The sequence below is a fragment of the Chenopodium album genome, chromosome 10, assembly GCF_948465745.1.
Source record: "Chenopodium album chromosome 10, dcCheAlbu1.1, whole genome shotgun sequence".
NCBI lineage: Eukaryota > Viridiplantae > Streptophyta > Magnoliopsida > Caryophyllales > Amaranthaceae > Chenopodium > Chenopodium album.
The window spans coordinates 40,153,709-40,169,538 of record NC_137843.1 but is presented as its reverse complement, the minus strand read 5'-3'; the positions used below and the strand labels follow the sequence as shown (position 1 = coordinate 40,169,538).

The 15,830-nt window shown below is 34.5% G+C and overlaps 1 protein-coding gene across 1 annotated transcript; it reads left to right on the top strand.

Moving 5' to 3' along the window:
- Positions 1–3,429: 3,429 nt before the first annotated feature.
- LOC145563932 (uncharacterized) lies at positions 3,430–4,784 on the top strand. Its single transcript, XM_081624320.1, has 2 exons — positions 3,430–3,918; positions 4,346–4,784. The coding sequence occupies exons 1-2, from the start codon at positions 3,499–3,501 to the stop codon at positions 4,502–4,504; spliced, it is 579 nt and encodes a 192-aa protein (XP_081480446.1). The 5' UTR covers positions 3,430–3,498; the 3' UTR covers positions 4,505–4,784.
- Positions 4,785–15,830: the final 11,046 nt, after the last annotated feature.

The following is a 15,830-nucleotide window of genomic DNA, read 5'->3' as shown; positions in this document are numbered from 1 at the left end:
ATACATCCCTAAACATGCATCTAAAGGCAAGGTTTCGTAACTCGTACGTACCTTGAATAAACGAATTGGTATGTCATTTTACTATCTAGAAATCACCTTCAATAAACTCCTCTCCTAAACCAAACAATAACATCTCAATCAATACCCAATCAATCAAATTTATAGCAATACTAACTTACTTTAAAACCTTCAAAATCCAAATCAAACAACACTTTAAAACCTTCCCTTTAGTTAAAATTAAAGGCTTATATATAGTTCTTTAAATTTTCTTCATAAAAACCTTAAAATACACTCTTATACAAAATTACAGCAAGTTTAAAGTTTAATAAAAATCTGAAAATTATTTAAAAACCCCTAATAATCTCCCTTTTTAATGGGTGATTAAACCCTCTTTATAAAACATCAAAAGTAGTACTTAGAAACTATTTCCAGCACTTTAGATTAAATAAAAAACCCTTCAAAACTTTATCAACACATCACTTTAATACTCAATTAAAAGTCTCCTAGGAAATAATCACTTCCTAAAAAAAACAACAATTAATATTACTAACCCAAGTAATTTCGAACAATATAATATGATGAAAAACCTCTTAAAACTTCAATAAAAACATATATTTATGCTTAATTAACTTTAGAGATAATTAATTTTATTAATCAAACTCAAGGATAAAATTTTAAGCACAAAAAACTTCGTTAAAAAAATCAAAAACTACCCGAAAATCATATTTAGAGGCTGAATTTGGCCACGAGAGGGTGGTGCTCACTACTATAGGTAGTGAGTCTTTCTTAAAACATTGTTTCCACATGGAAAATACTACTTTTTTATCAAAATCGGATGAGTTCAGAACCTGATCGGGATTAAAACGGGATTAATATTAACGAACGGAAATCTAAAAATTAAAACATGAATTTACGTGTTCAAAATAATCTGGAATTAAGTTAAACTAATCATTAGTTATAATCACCAAAATTTCAAAACATCATTACTATAAAAGCCCTAAATCAATTGTTCGTAAAAACCCTGAAATCGTGATTTTCAATAATTAAAAACCCTAGGTTATAAAATTTACAAAATCTGAAAATTTTGACATTTATAAAATCTGAAATTATAAAGTTTAATCATCAAAATACAATTTGATACTAATTAAATTAAGGAAAAATTGATAAAAATAATCCCAACTTTGAGGCATTTACTTTTAATAATCCCAACTTTCGATTATTATTGAATAATCCCAACTTTAGTGGGTATTCGCTTTTATTGGTCCCAAGTGACCGGTAACCTGTCAAACAGGTAATATATATATTTATTTGTTTTAAATAAATATGGCACCACTTAATTGGTTGAAAAAGGCTAAAAAAAAAGAAAAAAAAAGATTTTTTTTTTTTTGAAAAAGAAAAACCATCACGCCACCCCTCCCCAACCCCGCTCCGGCAGCCCTCTCCCCAACCCCCACACTCCGGCAATCTTTCTCCCCACACCCAGCCTGTCGAAAAACCCCCTCCCCACCCCTCCCAACCACCGAAACAGCCCCCCTTCCCCTAAATTGCCCCGATTCCCACAACACACCCACGAAAACTATCCCAAAAAACCACCTATCCCCTTCCCTTCACCCCGAAAACCATCTTTCTCCCTTGCCTAGCCCTGAACAACGTTTATTAGCGTTGGGGAAAGGGTAATGGGTGGTTTTTGGGGTGGGGGAAAGGGGAGGGGATGGTTTATTAGGAGGGTTTTGGGGGGTAGGGGTGGGAATCAGGGCGGTGCAGGGGAAGAGGGGTTGTTTTGGTGGTTGAAAGGGGTGGGGAGGGGGGTTTCCGACGGGCGGGGCTTGGGGAAAGCGGTTGTCGGATTGTGGGCGGTGGGGAGGGGGCTGCCGGAGTGTAGGCGGTTGGAAGGGGGCAGGCGAATTGTGGGCGGTGTAGGCTGTTTGGTTTTTTATTTTTAATTTTTAATTTTTAATATATATCATATATTTTTTTACCAATTATGTTGCGACATGTGTCCCATAACCTGTTATAACAGGTTGGTTTACCGGTTGGGACCAATAAAAGCGAATACCCCCTAAAGTTGGGATTATTCAATAATAATCTAAAGTTGGGATTATTAAAAGTAAATGCCTTAAAGTTGGGATTATTTTCACCAATTTTTCCTTAAATTAATTTCAAACAATAAAATCAAAACCACAAATTAATAAAACAAAGGAGAAAGAAAATAAGACTAACCTTTTTGTGTGGGAAATTTTTGGGGATTCATGGTGTATTTATAGAGTAGGGAGTGTAGGGTTAAATTTGGGCTTATAAAAATGTGGGCTTAAGTTATGGGATAGGGCTTAAGTTATGGGTTTTGGAATGGGTTATTCCAATAAGAGTATGTAGGAATAATTTACATTACCCAATAATTAATAAACGTTTGGTCCAAAATATATTTTACTTTTATAAAACCTTATACTTAAAATACTTTAACCCTTTAAAATATTTAATTAAAATACTTGAGCCCTTAACAATACATTTTATTAATACTTAAATACTTTATAAAAAATACATAAAAATACGGGGTATTACAGGTACGCCCTCATCAAAGAAATGCAACAGTTTTCTCCTTACCGTTGACGTTAATTTCGTCATTCGGTACTCCTTCACAAGTTGTGCGTCATCAGGTTTAGGGGAATGGTTCAAATGTTCCAATTCCACTTTTCTGATTACCCAATCATCTTGACTACAACGGCCTGCATATATCATAGCCTTACACTCACACTTATTAGCCTTTCTCCCTTCAGCCTACTAATTAATGACGATTACCGAATTATATATCCAACTAAACTACAGTACTCAAAAAATTGATTCAAATACTTTCATAATTAACTTCACTTACAACAGATAGGATTTCAACGGGCATGGCGAAGCCGATAGGCATAAAAAATCTAAGGCTCACGCTAACCAGACCTCGCACTCCTTCTCCTCCGAACCCTATGCGAGGAGCTGAGTAGCGCCTTTAAAAGGTGCCGACAAAAACCCTCAACCTCCAACTACTTAATAAATTTCAACATTGTTGGAGTCAACGTTAGTTAACGATGGCCATATACCCCATCAATGAGGCAAGAATAGTTACCCTGCGTGGAATCACCTAGCCACCATATCATCCTTAGCCTACAATGTCAGACACCAGTCAGAAGCCAAGTTAACAATATAAACGTCCAAAGTTTATCAAATATATTAATGGGGGCGTCCTCATAAAAAGGTGGTTTTATTTTTAGACACAACATTTTTTTTTTTCGGTATTAGAAGATAACTTAAAAGGGTTATATTATTGTCCTTTAGGAATTCTTTCAAAAAAAAAAAAAAAAAAAAAAAAGGAGTTATGTTATTGTTGATAATTTTTCAAAAAAAAAAAAAACGGAGTAAAAAATAACTCGTACAAAACTCGAAAGTGCGTACTGATGGAACAGAACGAATCACAACCATTTTATTAAGCAGCGTGTAAGCTCTTTCCCGCTCTCATCAATGGCGGCTTCCACCACAACTCCTACAACCTTCTGGGATCCCGAAGACTGGGAAATCGTCAACGACGATGGCTTCGTCTACAAGCGCAAGAAGCGTCGCATCGACCCTTTTTCCTTCCCTCGTGCGCCAGATCCCGTACCAGATCCTGCTCTTCAACTCAAGCAAAGAAGGAAGAAAAAACTTGCAACTTTGCGCAACTTAAAGGAGAAATATCAAACCGAAATTTGTCTCTGGGACAATTTGTCGAACACCTTAAAGACAATGGAAGATAGTGTTAAATCTAAGCTTGAACAGGTTAAGGAGAAAGATGACGAGGAGGGAGAAGGTGGGAAGGTTCTTGAAATGGGTGGTAAAGGGTCTGAATCTGTTGTTTCAGTCGAAAAATGTTCTGGGTCTTTGGTCGATGAGCTTCTTTTGCAGGTAACCATTCAATAATTCGTGGTTTTATGCCTTTTAATTTGTGATTGCTTTTTCTATGGTTAAACCTAGCTTATTGTTTGAATTTTTCAATTTCAAATTTAGTAGTGTGAGATATTTAGTTTTGGAATTTGAAGGGTTGAGATTTTTAGGTTTTGAAGAAGTTTTGGTAGATTAAATTATTATAATTTGGTTATTGGAGTATTAAAATGTGTAATTTCGATAGAAATTTGGAATTAAAATTGCTTTGAGATGGTAATAATTGAATATAGACCTTCAACATTAGGGAATTACCAAATGAATTTTTGGTAATTTGGAGGAATTTGGTTTGTGTTTGTGATGTGGGTTTGTGCTAGTAGTGTTATTGCAGAATATTCTATCATTGTATTTGGATTACAACTAAATTTGGGGATGTTTTGTGTGTTTTAAGGTTGAAGCACAGGAAGCAATAATACACAGCTTTGAGCAACTTTGTGATATAGCAGAGTCCTTGTGCAATGCCCAGGAGGAGAAGGTAAAAGAACATTACTTTAATCTCCCAATTTGGGATTACCCTCGTGAACTTATGGCATCGCTCTGTGAAGATTGAGTATTGCTGGGCTCATGCCGGTGGTGGTGGTTTTGGTTGATTATGGGGCTATGCCTGAGTGTTAAACACGTAGGTGTCAGGTTAGTGAAAATAGTGGTTCAATATGGATATAGAGCCAATTGAAATTCCCAGTGTATAGATGTATTGTTATGTGGAAAACGAGAATTTATGTGAATGAATGTTTTTAGTCTGTGTTCATGTCGTTTCTCTGTTATTTCTGTTGAAAAGAGGGAGAGGGGGTGAAATCTGATAAATTATAATGGTGAACTTTTGCAAGTTAGACGCTCTAATTTTAAACATTTTGTGACCTGTAATTCAACTGAAGTAGTGTACAAGGATAGGTACTATTTTTACTCAAACTTTGGTATGATTTTGTTTGGAACTTGAGTCTTGTTATTAAAAATACTCAGTAATTTGGCTATTTCTGAGACCCTGTTCTGCAATTGACTGGTGTGATGTTGATATTGATATGAATCGTATTGGGATGGGGTGTTGCTGGTTATGGAATAACCATTGTCCATTCTCCTAGATTGAGCTAATGATCTAGTATCAGGTGTATTTTTTCCAAAATATCTCTCTATAATAAAGTCAGAAAAATCTGGAACATGCCGTGCACTTCAAAAATCTCAAATATGCCACTGGCATTGGGTATGAGTGTCAGTTTCGGTACATTTCCTAGTCTTGGATATCATAGGGCTCAAAGTTTTGGACACAACAAATTGGAGGCATATGTGAAGATACAACATTCATATAACACTTTTTCCATTCAGAGACATTTGTACAAGCTTTTCCCATTGTATATGGTTAAACACATTTGAAGTTAATGTGTTCAGCTTCTTGCAAGTTATAGTTAAAAGTCTTCATCTCTAATTTTAAAGCTTGTATGATATACAGAAGCTCTCTATTGTCTTTTCCCTCACCTTTTACATTTGTTGAGGAGTTGAGGTGAAAATTGAGTTGTCGAAGGCAAGGATTCCACTCTCATAGTCTTGTTGAATGAGTGTCCAACACATTTACATACCATAAAATGTAGAGTTGAGGTAACATATTTTTCGGCTGACTACATGATGCAAATGAGAAGTATCAGCACTTCAGCTTTTTAATAACTAGGTAGAATGATACTGACCTGCTTATTCTTTGTTGGCATGTCCAGTTGTGATGAATTGTTGAGGCTGTGGCTGGACATGAGTTTAACCTAATGCATACCTTTCTTGATATCAGAGGCCTCTAATTCATAGCATGACCTAGTTCTCAAAGTCTCAAACTGACATGGTCATAGTTACTCTGGTTTGTTCAAGTCAAAGAATTTGGGTTGTTTCACTTTCAAGTTGCAAGTTGCAATTAAGTTGTATGAAGTGGAGAGATGGCTAACTAAAGATGGGAAACGGGCCGTGTCGTGCCGTGCCTAAATTTAGCACACCCCAGCCCACGGCAAGTCAAAGAATTTGGGTTGTTTCACTTCCTTTTTTTTTTTCTTTTTAATATATATATATATATATATATGTATATATATATATATTAGTACAATTTAATTTTGTATAAATAATGTTATTAATTTATGTTTATGTTAATGTTAATATATTTTGTTTTGAACAACTTTATTTTAATTAAGGTTATATAAATTATTTATCTAATTATGTTTAAGTTTATATAAATAATTCTATTAATTTAGCAAAAAAACAACAATACATATAATAAAAAAAAATTATGAGTGACGTGCCCGGCCGTGCCACGTGTCGTTCCCTCGTGCCACGTGTCGTGCCGACATGCCGCGCCGGCGTGCCGACCCACGGGCCGGCCACCGTGCCGCCCGCCGTGTCTCGTGCCGTGCCCGTGTCGATTCCCAGTTTTTTGTTCACGGCACGGCCCACGACCCACAGGTGGGCCGCCATGCCGTGCAGCCCGCGTGCCGAAATCGTGTCGGGCCCGTGCCGCCCGCGTGCTGGCACGGTCCGTGCCCATCTTTATGGCTAACAAAGATTTGAGTGCACTCTGGTCCCTTTCTAGTCTTTGTCCTGTCTTATTCTTCAATTCCTTCAATCACGATAAAGTGTATACACTACACAAATCTAATTTGGTTCGGATACTTTGGACCATCCTATGGTTGGGATGGATGGTTCCCCGCACTCAATACAGACCACTCTTATTATTTGCTGCATCATCGGAGAAAGATAAAAGCAGAAAGAAAATTTTGACTGGTGCTACAAGCCCTTCAGCTTTAAGGTAGTTAGACAACAAGTTGCTAAAGCATCAAATATCTACAGATTGCAGAAAGTGAGACAATTTGTTGTAACTGTGCCAGATTGTATGATAATGTGTCGTAAATAACCACAAAAAAATAAAGACATCAAGGTCCTTTGGAACATGGGTGTCCATATTGAAGAGTTATCTTCTAATGTAATTGAGGTAATTGAAAAGAAATTTTCGATTCGATCAGTTGAAGACACCAATTTTATTTTATTTTTATTGTTTTCCATTTTTAATAATTTTTTGGAAAGGAAAAATACCACAAATATTAGGGCAATTTTATACTCCCTCTAGCCCATAGTACATTAGTACATGCTGATGCTTGTATTCTTAATCAACTGTCCTAAAATGTTACGCTTATAGAGGATAATTTCTTACATTACTTTAATATTGCAATATGGCCATCAGTTGCATGGGAAAAAGTACATAAGATTTTAGCTATTTAAGAAAAAAAGAGGAGAAAGGTAAAGTTACAAATTTGTCTAATTAAATGAGAAATGAGAAAATGAGAAAGCTAATAATATCCTAACACATATCATTGTCAAAATATGGGAAAGTTAAGAATAAAAGGAGAGAATTTGAATTTTAAACCAAGATGATGTGTCAAGGGATTAGTGGGAGAAGTTTCTTAAAATGAGAAGGATTAAATGTGCATAATTTGTCCATTAAATGTGCATATTTTTTGAATAAAAAGTGCAAAAAAATTTTGATCGAAATTCAATGAGCATATTAATTGACTATTTGTGCATAATGTGCATAAATTTTAGTTTTTCCATAAACTTGAAAAAAAGTAGCAGGTCAAAAATAAATTATACACATTTAGTATAAAAGTTATGCACATTTAGTTCAAAATATATGCGCATTTAACCCTTCTCATGGTCATGGTGGTCGTTACGGTCTAAGTAAATTACGATTTCACCCTCACTAATCCTTCTTCAATCGTTATTTCAGTATTTTCTGTTTGGATTTAAGGATTTCATTTGAAATCCTGGAATTGGGCCAAATAAGTTGTTTGGATAACTCAAGTATTTGGATTTGTATTTAGCCCAAATCCAAACCCTTACAAACATAACTATAGGTTCAAGGATTTGAAATTCTAATACAATTGACGTAATTTCAAATTCCTCTTTCTCTCACCACCACTGCGGCATTGCCTTCAATTATCACAGCTCTGCTGCTAGTTGCTACCATCGCTTAAATACTTCAGCGGTTCAATCACCACGTCCAATCACCAAGCGCCATTGCAACGCCGCCTAAGCCACCTCCGCTGTCACAACCATTGTAGCAGAGCTGTTGCCGCGCAGCGACCCCCCCTAAAATACATCATTATTTGAACAGTTTTGATACAAATCTTGTTGTTTACAAGATTGTTTTGCTCGATTGAAGCAAGATTCAAGTTATAAAGCTTATTTGCATCTAAATTAAGATGCTTCTTCATTAATTTGGAAGGTAAACTCATGATTTTCATTCTATTAATCAAATTGGGGAAAAAATTAGGGTTATAATCTTAAGTAGAAGCTTTGATTTTATAAAACAATCAAACTGCAATTTAATAATTAAATAGAGAACACTATTAATAAAATAGCATAAAATTGAATTTTTTTTTTTTTTTTTTTTTTTTTTGGTGTGTGTGTGTGTGTGTGTGGAAGAATTTGACGATAATTAAACGTTCAACTATAATTATCGTCAAATATCAGTAGAAAATCTATTCTTCTTCATAGATCAGATGGAATTTGAAATGCAGGAATTGAAATTCTACTACTTCCCAACAAATATTTTTTTTTTTTTTTTTTTTTTTTTGAAAGAAGTCCCAAAGGACACTAAATTTCATTAATATAAGCCATACGGCATCTACAATTGACAATGAACGATAATGAAAACGAATTTAACAAAATCAAACAAGAATTAATCGGGGAAGGGCTAAGAATCCAAATACATAAATATAACAATTCGGCATATTCTCGATTCGTTGTCTCATACAACTTTTTGAGTGGATTCGTCGTCGCTTCACAATTTTGTAAGAAAGTTAATTCTTGTGCTGATTCCGTAACCCGAATCCGAGCCCTAATCAATAGTAGCCCCGCACAACCGGAGACCAAATTAAGCACAAATAAAACCTTGTCTTTCGAAGGAGTACGAAAAACCTTGTCTTTCGAAGGAGATCGAAAAAACCTTGTCTTTCGAAGGAGATCGAAAAAACCTTGTCTTTCGAAGGAGATAAACCCTTTCTTTCGAGGGAGACATTATTGTAACCTAAAACAAAAGGCTTAAAAGAAAATAAAGATTGGGGCTTTCCACCGGTGAAATCCGATGGAAGCCCCTTGAAAATTGACAATGGAGACTAGGTTTAGGAGAGAGAAGAGAGAAAAGGAGGCTAGGGTTTATGTTTTCTATTCTTTCCCCAACAAATATTTTGGAATTGAATTCTAAGAATTAAAATTCTGAAATTGAAATCTTTTTTTTTTTTTTTTTTTTTTTTTTTTTTTTTTTTTTGGGACACAAAAAAGCACCAAAGAGCTTTTTGTGGGAAATTTTAGCTGAAGTTTGAAGTGGATACGTTTCCCTCCTAAATTTCATCTAAAATTTCCCAAACTTAGAATTTTCCACATTCAAAATTTTCACCCTTTTTCATTTACCCTATAAAGTACCACATTAAATTTTGAACTCACCTTATGAATTCATTGTCAACCACCACATTGTATACCATAAATTCTTACAACACCAGTTAGAATGGTCCAAACACACATATCCTACAAATTACAGCTTACATTAATTCAGTCCTTAAAAAAATTTTAAAAAAAAAGAAAGAAAAAGAAAATAAACCATCTTTATTAACATCAGCAGCAGCATCAGAGTACGGGAAGAGAGACAACAGCAAAAGGTAGAGCAAGTTCACTTCTTCCAGCCTTTTTATTCATCACCAATCTATCAACATCAAACAAAAAAAAAAAAAAGAAAAAAAAATAGAAAAAGGAAGACTCTGATTCTTTTAGTATTGCTCAGATTATAATGGAGGAAGAAATGGAGCAATCAAACAACCAACATGAAGAGATTGATCAAAGGAATAGGCTTAAACCCAAAATGAATTTGAACACAAAAGGCATCTCATAGAAACCATGCTAGCAATGCAAAATTGCAAACAGATAACAATCTCCCTATAGAAGCAAAAGCGAAACTAGCAGCAGATTATGGTGTGCACAACTCTACTATCATAAAAATTTATGCAGATTTAATCAAACAAAGAGAAATAGGGCTCTGGTTGATGTCAGGACTAAGCAGCTAGGGAAAACAGGCCCAAAGGTAAGAGAATACTCAGCAGAATGGCTACAATTGCGGGTGTTCAAAAATACCTGACCTGGTTAACCCGACCCGGTAGATTTTAGGCGGGTATTTTTAATTTTATTTTAAAATAACCGGGTCGGGTACCCGACCCTGTATAAAAGAAGTCTGGCGGGTCAGGTCATGGGCTGCTTTGTGTACTAAACGGGTACCCGCTGACCCGTTAATTTTTTTTTTTTACTATTATATTGCTGTACAAACCATTTAGGGTTTTATGTTCCCCACTTCCCCTTTAGGCTTTAGCAGCCACCATACATTCTCTCTCTTTCATCTTTCTCTCCCTACCCCCTTCATCTCTGTCTATCTCGTTCTCTCCGTCCCCTTTCATCCATCTCTCTATCCGTTCCCTTCATCTCACTTACATGACTATCGCCCACCACACGAGAGAATAGAATTCATCAACCCAACAAATCAAAGTGGCGACCGAGAATAGCCACCGCGAGAAAGATCTCCCACCGTGAGAATTCCTATTGACCACTACAACGACAACCGCAAGTACAAGATGTTCATTTTGTAATTGTTAATGGTGTTTGCCTTTGTTAAAGTATATGATGAAGTGTTGCAACTTTGGAAGCTTTCTTCAATTTTTTTGGATTTTAGCGTGTACTTGTGAGCCAACAATCAAAATCATTGAGTATATTGCTTTTTTATTGTGGGAGTACACGATTATTTTGTTATAGAACAGTGAAGACTATTTTGCTTTTTAATTGTTTTTTAAACTTAATTTATGCTGTTTTGCAATTAAGAAATTAGAGGAACTGCTTCTCTGTATGAAATTTGGATGTTTCTATAGCGGTCGTTCGAAATATGATTACCTTATTATTTTAATAAAAAATAATATGAGCGATCTATTTTTTCACACTATAAATTGAACACAATTAGTATTCTAATTTTTACAATGCAAATATAATTTTTGAAAATTTTAATCCTACATAAAATAAATATTTTTCGAGAAATTATAAAATAAGAGTAAAAATTACATAAATAAAACTAAAAACTTGATAAATTAAAAAAATATTAATAATAATATTTTATAGTAGAAATAAAGTAAAATAATTAATTACTTGGATAAAAATACGTTAATTATGAACTATATAATTATTAAAATATTATAATAGTCATATTTCAAACGACTACTATAAAATTTTCAGTGAAATTGGCATTCAAGTTTTTTTTTTTTCATAAAAAAAAAGTGAGTATGAAAAACCGGGTACCCTTTGACCCAACTCGAGAATATCTGGTACCCAAATTCCGGGAACCTGGTTTTTTCAGGTCGTGGCATGGGCCGAGTTTTGAACTACCCGAAGATCCGGATACCCGGGTTTTCAGGTACGCGAAAATCCGGGTACCCGGATCTGAATACCCTTAGCTGCAACCAGTGCCTCTTCAATTCGTTTGAGGACAATCGAAAGAAGTTACGTTGCAACCCTCAAGGCTGCATCTAATGAAAAAATGGGGAATTTTGAGAACCCACACAAGCAATAATCATCCAAAGCTAACAGAAAACCACAATGTAGCAAAGATTAAATGGGTGTTGTCACACATTGTGCAAAGAGGACCAAGAGCATATCCAACATTCATCGATATGGAATGTCATCTATATAGATGAGAAGTGGTTTAATTTAAACCCCAAAGAGAGGAGGTTTTCGTTTCTTCCTAACGAAGAAAATCCTTATAGATATCAAAAATCGAGAAGGTTTAAATTGAAGGCTATGTTTAAAGCTCTTATTTCAAGGCCACATACAAACACAAGAGGCATCATGACTTTTAATGGAAAATACGGCATTTTCCCATCATCCATCAACCACATCCCTCAATAATTGTCATTGTGACCAACAAACCACTAATAGGCATCCACCAAGGGACTCACAGGCAAACATAACTCAAACACATAACAAACCACTAAAAGAATATGCAACTAGAGAACATAGCATAGCTAGCCAAATTGACAACTATACTATATTCGGGTAATCAAATTGACTAACACATAGTAATTTGAAAACAATACCTTTTGACTACAATGTTTAGACGACAGCAATTGCAATTTGTAAACTCTACATGTAGTCAATTCAAATTTCTTATCAGAAAACTCGCACAAACAATGAATCAATTTTGTCAACCAAGATTATACTTGTAACACCAAAATCTGGATTATTTGATCACCCAAATTAGATTTTTTTTTTCCACTTATCATCATGAAATTATTCCCAAATCAACAACCAATAACCATCATCAAGCAACCAATAACCATTATAATCATTAAGCAACCATTAAATGCAAAAACAATCTCCAACATCAAGCAACCAATTACCATCAAAGTCATCGAGCATGAAAATAAACATAATAAAGTGTTTTGAAACTGTTATGCTGAGGACCCATTGAGGCGGACGGTATCCAGATTTGACTCGCTTATCCCCACATTTTTTGTTCATTGTTATCAACATTAACATAGGCAGCCTTACGTTCCTCCTTTTCAACACTATCAATGTAACACCCTAGAAATTCCTTTCCTTTAAAATACCACTTTTGCTCTTTTTAAAACCCAAAATAAGAAAATCTAAGACATTACCGCCACCGTGAAAACGGCTAAGGAAACTACCAAGGACACACAGCGGAAGACTATCTTTAAAAATATTCAAAAACCAATCAAATTAAAAAGTCAACCAAACAAAAGTAAAGTCAAACCAAAGTAAAACGAAATCAACCTACAACTTGGAACCATCGTAGGCCCTTATCAAAACCAAACCAACTTAAAACATTTGCGTTAGTCTCACAAGCATAATATAATAAAATAATTAAAGCAATAAACATATCATAAACTCATAGAAACTAGCATGATTCGCTATTCACTCAAGCCCATCATTAATATGCTTCATCGCCTGAAAAGCTTCTCCCTACTTGTTTCCACTACTCTCCATTAAAAATGGGTCATCATAGGGTCAAGGTAAAGATAAGGCCAAACAAATATACAAACACACAATCAGCAATGTTGAGTACATAAGCGTAATTAAACACACTAACATGCTATCACCTATCAACACACAACTTACCTCGTTGCACCTGTTTACAAGCATACGACATACAACACGACTCTCAATTAAATATCTAATTGATTCATTTAGTATTGATTACACATTGAAACGGTTTCCCCCCTAACCTGCCCCAATAAAGGGGTACTAACACGGGAGCTAAGCGTGCCAGTATAAAATAACCACTCGTAAGTGGCGGAATTCATGAGCATAATAATAAAAGAAAAATACAGCGTCCTGTACTCCCATTAGAAGTTATGGTCAAATATAAAGTCGCATAACTCCCCCATATGTTCATACTCAAGGTATATACGTTCCAAGAGTTTTGGTGCGTAATCTCTTTCACTTTACGTTATTTACATATTATTAAACTTGGTGATGACTAGCAAACCATAACACAAACAAACATTATAATTATTCAAACAATTAAACCCAATTTAATTCTTGAATAATTAGTGACCACATAATATTTAATGTTGAACCCTTTTTAAATGTATATCGGTGTCAAAGACATCTTAAACGCATAATGCGCCAAAATTCCTATCCCTCGGTGTTGGAAACACCTTAAGTGCACTAAGGCATCACAATATAATTTATTCCTTGTGTACATAGACACTTATATAGCTCTTTTCTCATGCTTATAGCATCAATAAAAATTATATGAACCATAATAAAATTCCCTTTTAATATTCCAAACCAAATTAAACATTTTGTTTAATTGAACATGCTCTCTATCATGCCAATAATGAAAGTGTGATTCATATACAACATGCCAAAATAATTATTTTCATTCAATAATTCATCACAAATAATCCATGCTTCATCATTCAATCACCAACATCAACCAAATAATAAATTTCAATCAAAAGCTATCATGATACTATTTGGAATAATTAATTTTTCAAAGCCTAGCATGTTCCTACATCACCAAATAAATACCAAGTACGTGAACGTACCTTGAATACGATCTTAAAATCGCCACGACTAACAGAAATAACTCACTTGGAAGTCTCCTACAATCCAAAATTATATCATGGCATTAAAATCTACTCCACACAAATTTCCAGCAATATATACTCTTATTAAATCGCTCATAATTTAATTAAAAAAAGATGAAAATTAATTTAAAACCTCTTACTTTTAATCCCAATTAATGGGTAGTCAAAATTCCTTCAAGAAACTTAATTTTTAGCTTACTAACAAAATTTCCAGCAATATTAATTCATAAAAACTTGTTGTAAATATACTTTAAAACCCTCAAATTAAAGGTTTAAACCACCCTAAATCAAATTCCTTCAATAATCAATTATTTACAAATCTAGGGTTTCAAATTTGGGGCTTTTTACTTAAAATTAAAATCTAAAAATTAATTTGCATCATACTTATAATCAATCATCATAAAATCATCACAAAACCCATAATTAATAATTAGATTTAGGATTAAAACAAAAGAATAATAAAAAAAAGAAAAAATTTATTTTTTTGTTCGACAGCCGCAAGAAGCAACCACCATGGCACGGCTGGGCTGCTGCCACACCCTGCCAGTGCCGCTGCGGCTGCTGGTGCTTGCGCCGGTGGCTGTGGTGGTGGTCCGACCGTGCAAAACAAAAGGGGAAGGGGAAAGAAAAAGAAAAAGAAAAAGAAAATAAAGGAGAAGGGAGAGAAAATTTACCTTGGGTATTTTCCACTCTGGATAAAGTTTAATTTGCCCATATGTTGAGTATTTATACCCCTTTCTCTAGAAACCCTTCTTATCTTAATTTCCCTTTCTATCCCTACTAATCCCTTTCCTAATAAAACTTAACTTTTATAAAGTTTTCCTTTTATAAAACTTTCCTAAAATAATCCCAACTTATTAAAATAATTTATTAAATAAAACTTTCCTTTTATAAAAATATTTTCAAACTTATTTAAAATAAATAATTAAAATGCCATAAATAATTCATTTCGAATTATTTAAATACTTCACAAAACTTATTTAAAATAAAATACGTATAAAAATACGTGGTATTACAATCAACCATTTTTGTGCCGGGACCATGAATTCTTCTAAGGACTAATAACGGTACTCTGGACTTTCTGGACGAAGAACCCCCAGAAACCTTCTCTTTCGAAACCAATTTTTCATGGCCGAAAGCTAAAGCCTTTTCTTTTCTCTTGGCCTCCTCCTCGGCCTTAAAAGATCTGAGCACTTTCCCTAAAGCTCTGAAGGAATGAACATTCTAAAAGTTACCAATTTCACCGGAAGTGAAGCGACGACGAGTCGAAGGAGAGCCGCGCTCAATCGAGTTGATTAAGTCGCTGAGTAGCTCGATTCTTGCTCATCCTCACTCACAAGCGTCGTGGAGAGGGGTGAGATCCGACATGGTTTGGGACTCAATTTTGGTAAGATTTGTTACTAGAGAGAGAAGGTGAAGGGAGGAGCAGTCCGTATTAGCTGGGTGAAGAAGAGAAGAAGAATGGTGAACAAGAGAAATTAGATCTAGGGTTTGCATTCCAGAAAATTGTGGGAAGATGATGATAATATTAATTTTTTTGGGTGAATTTAAAAAGTTATTTGGGGGAATGAATTAATTTTGGTGGGAGTATTTATTTTAATCTAGTTAAATTAAGGGTGTTAATAACCTTAGTGTAGTTGTCTAAGTAAGTTTTACAGAAATTTAGTAAGGGTACAACAATAATTTCATTTTTAAAAATTTAATTAAAAAGGA

Bases quoted from the DNA above. Each gene is read 5' to 3' on its own strand.
- LOC145563932 (XM_081624320.1), top strand. From the start codon at position 3,499: ATGGCGGCTTCCACCACAACTCCTACAACCTTCTGGGATCCCGAAGAC. The intron at 3,919-4,345 runs GTAACCATTCAA...GTGTGTTTTAAG, and splicing joins TCGATGAGCTTCTTTTGCAG to GTTGAAGCACAGGAAGCAAT.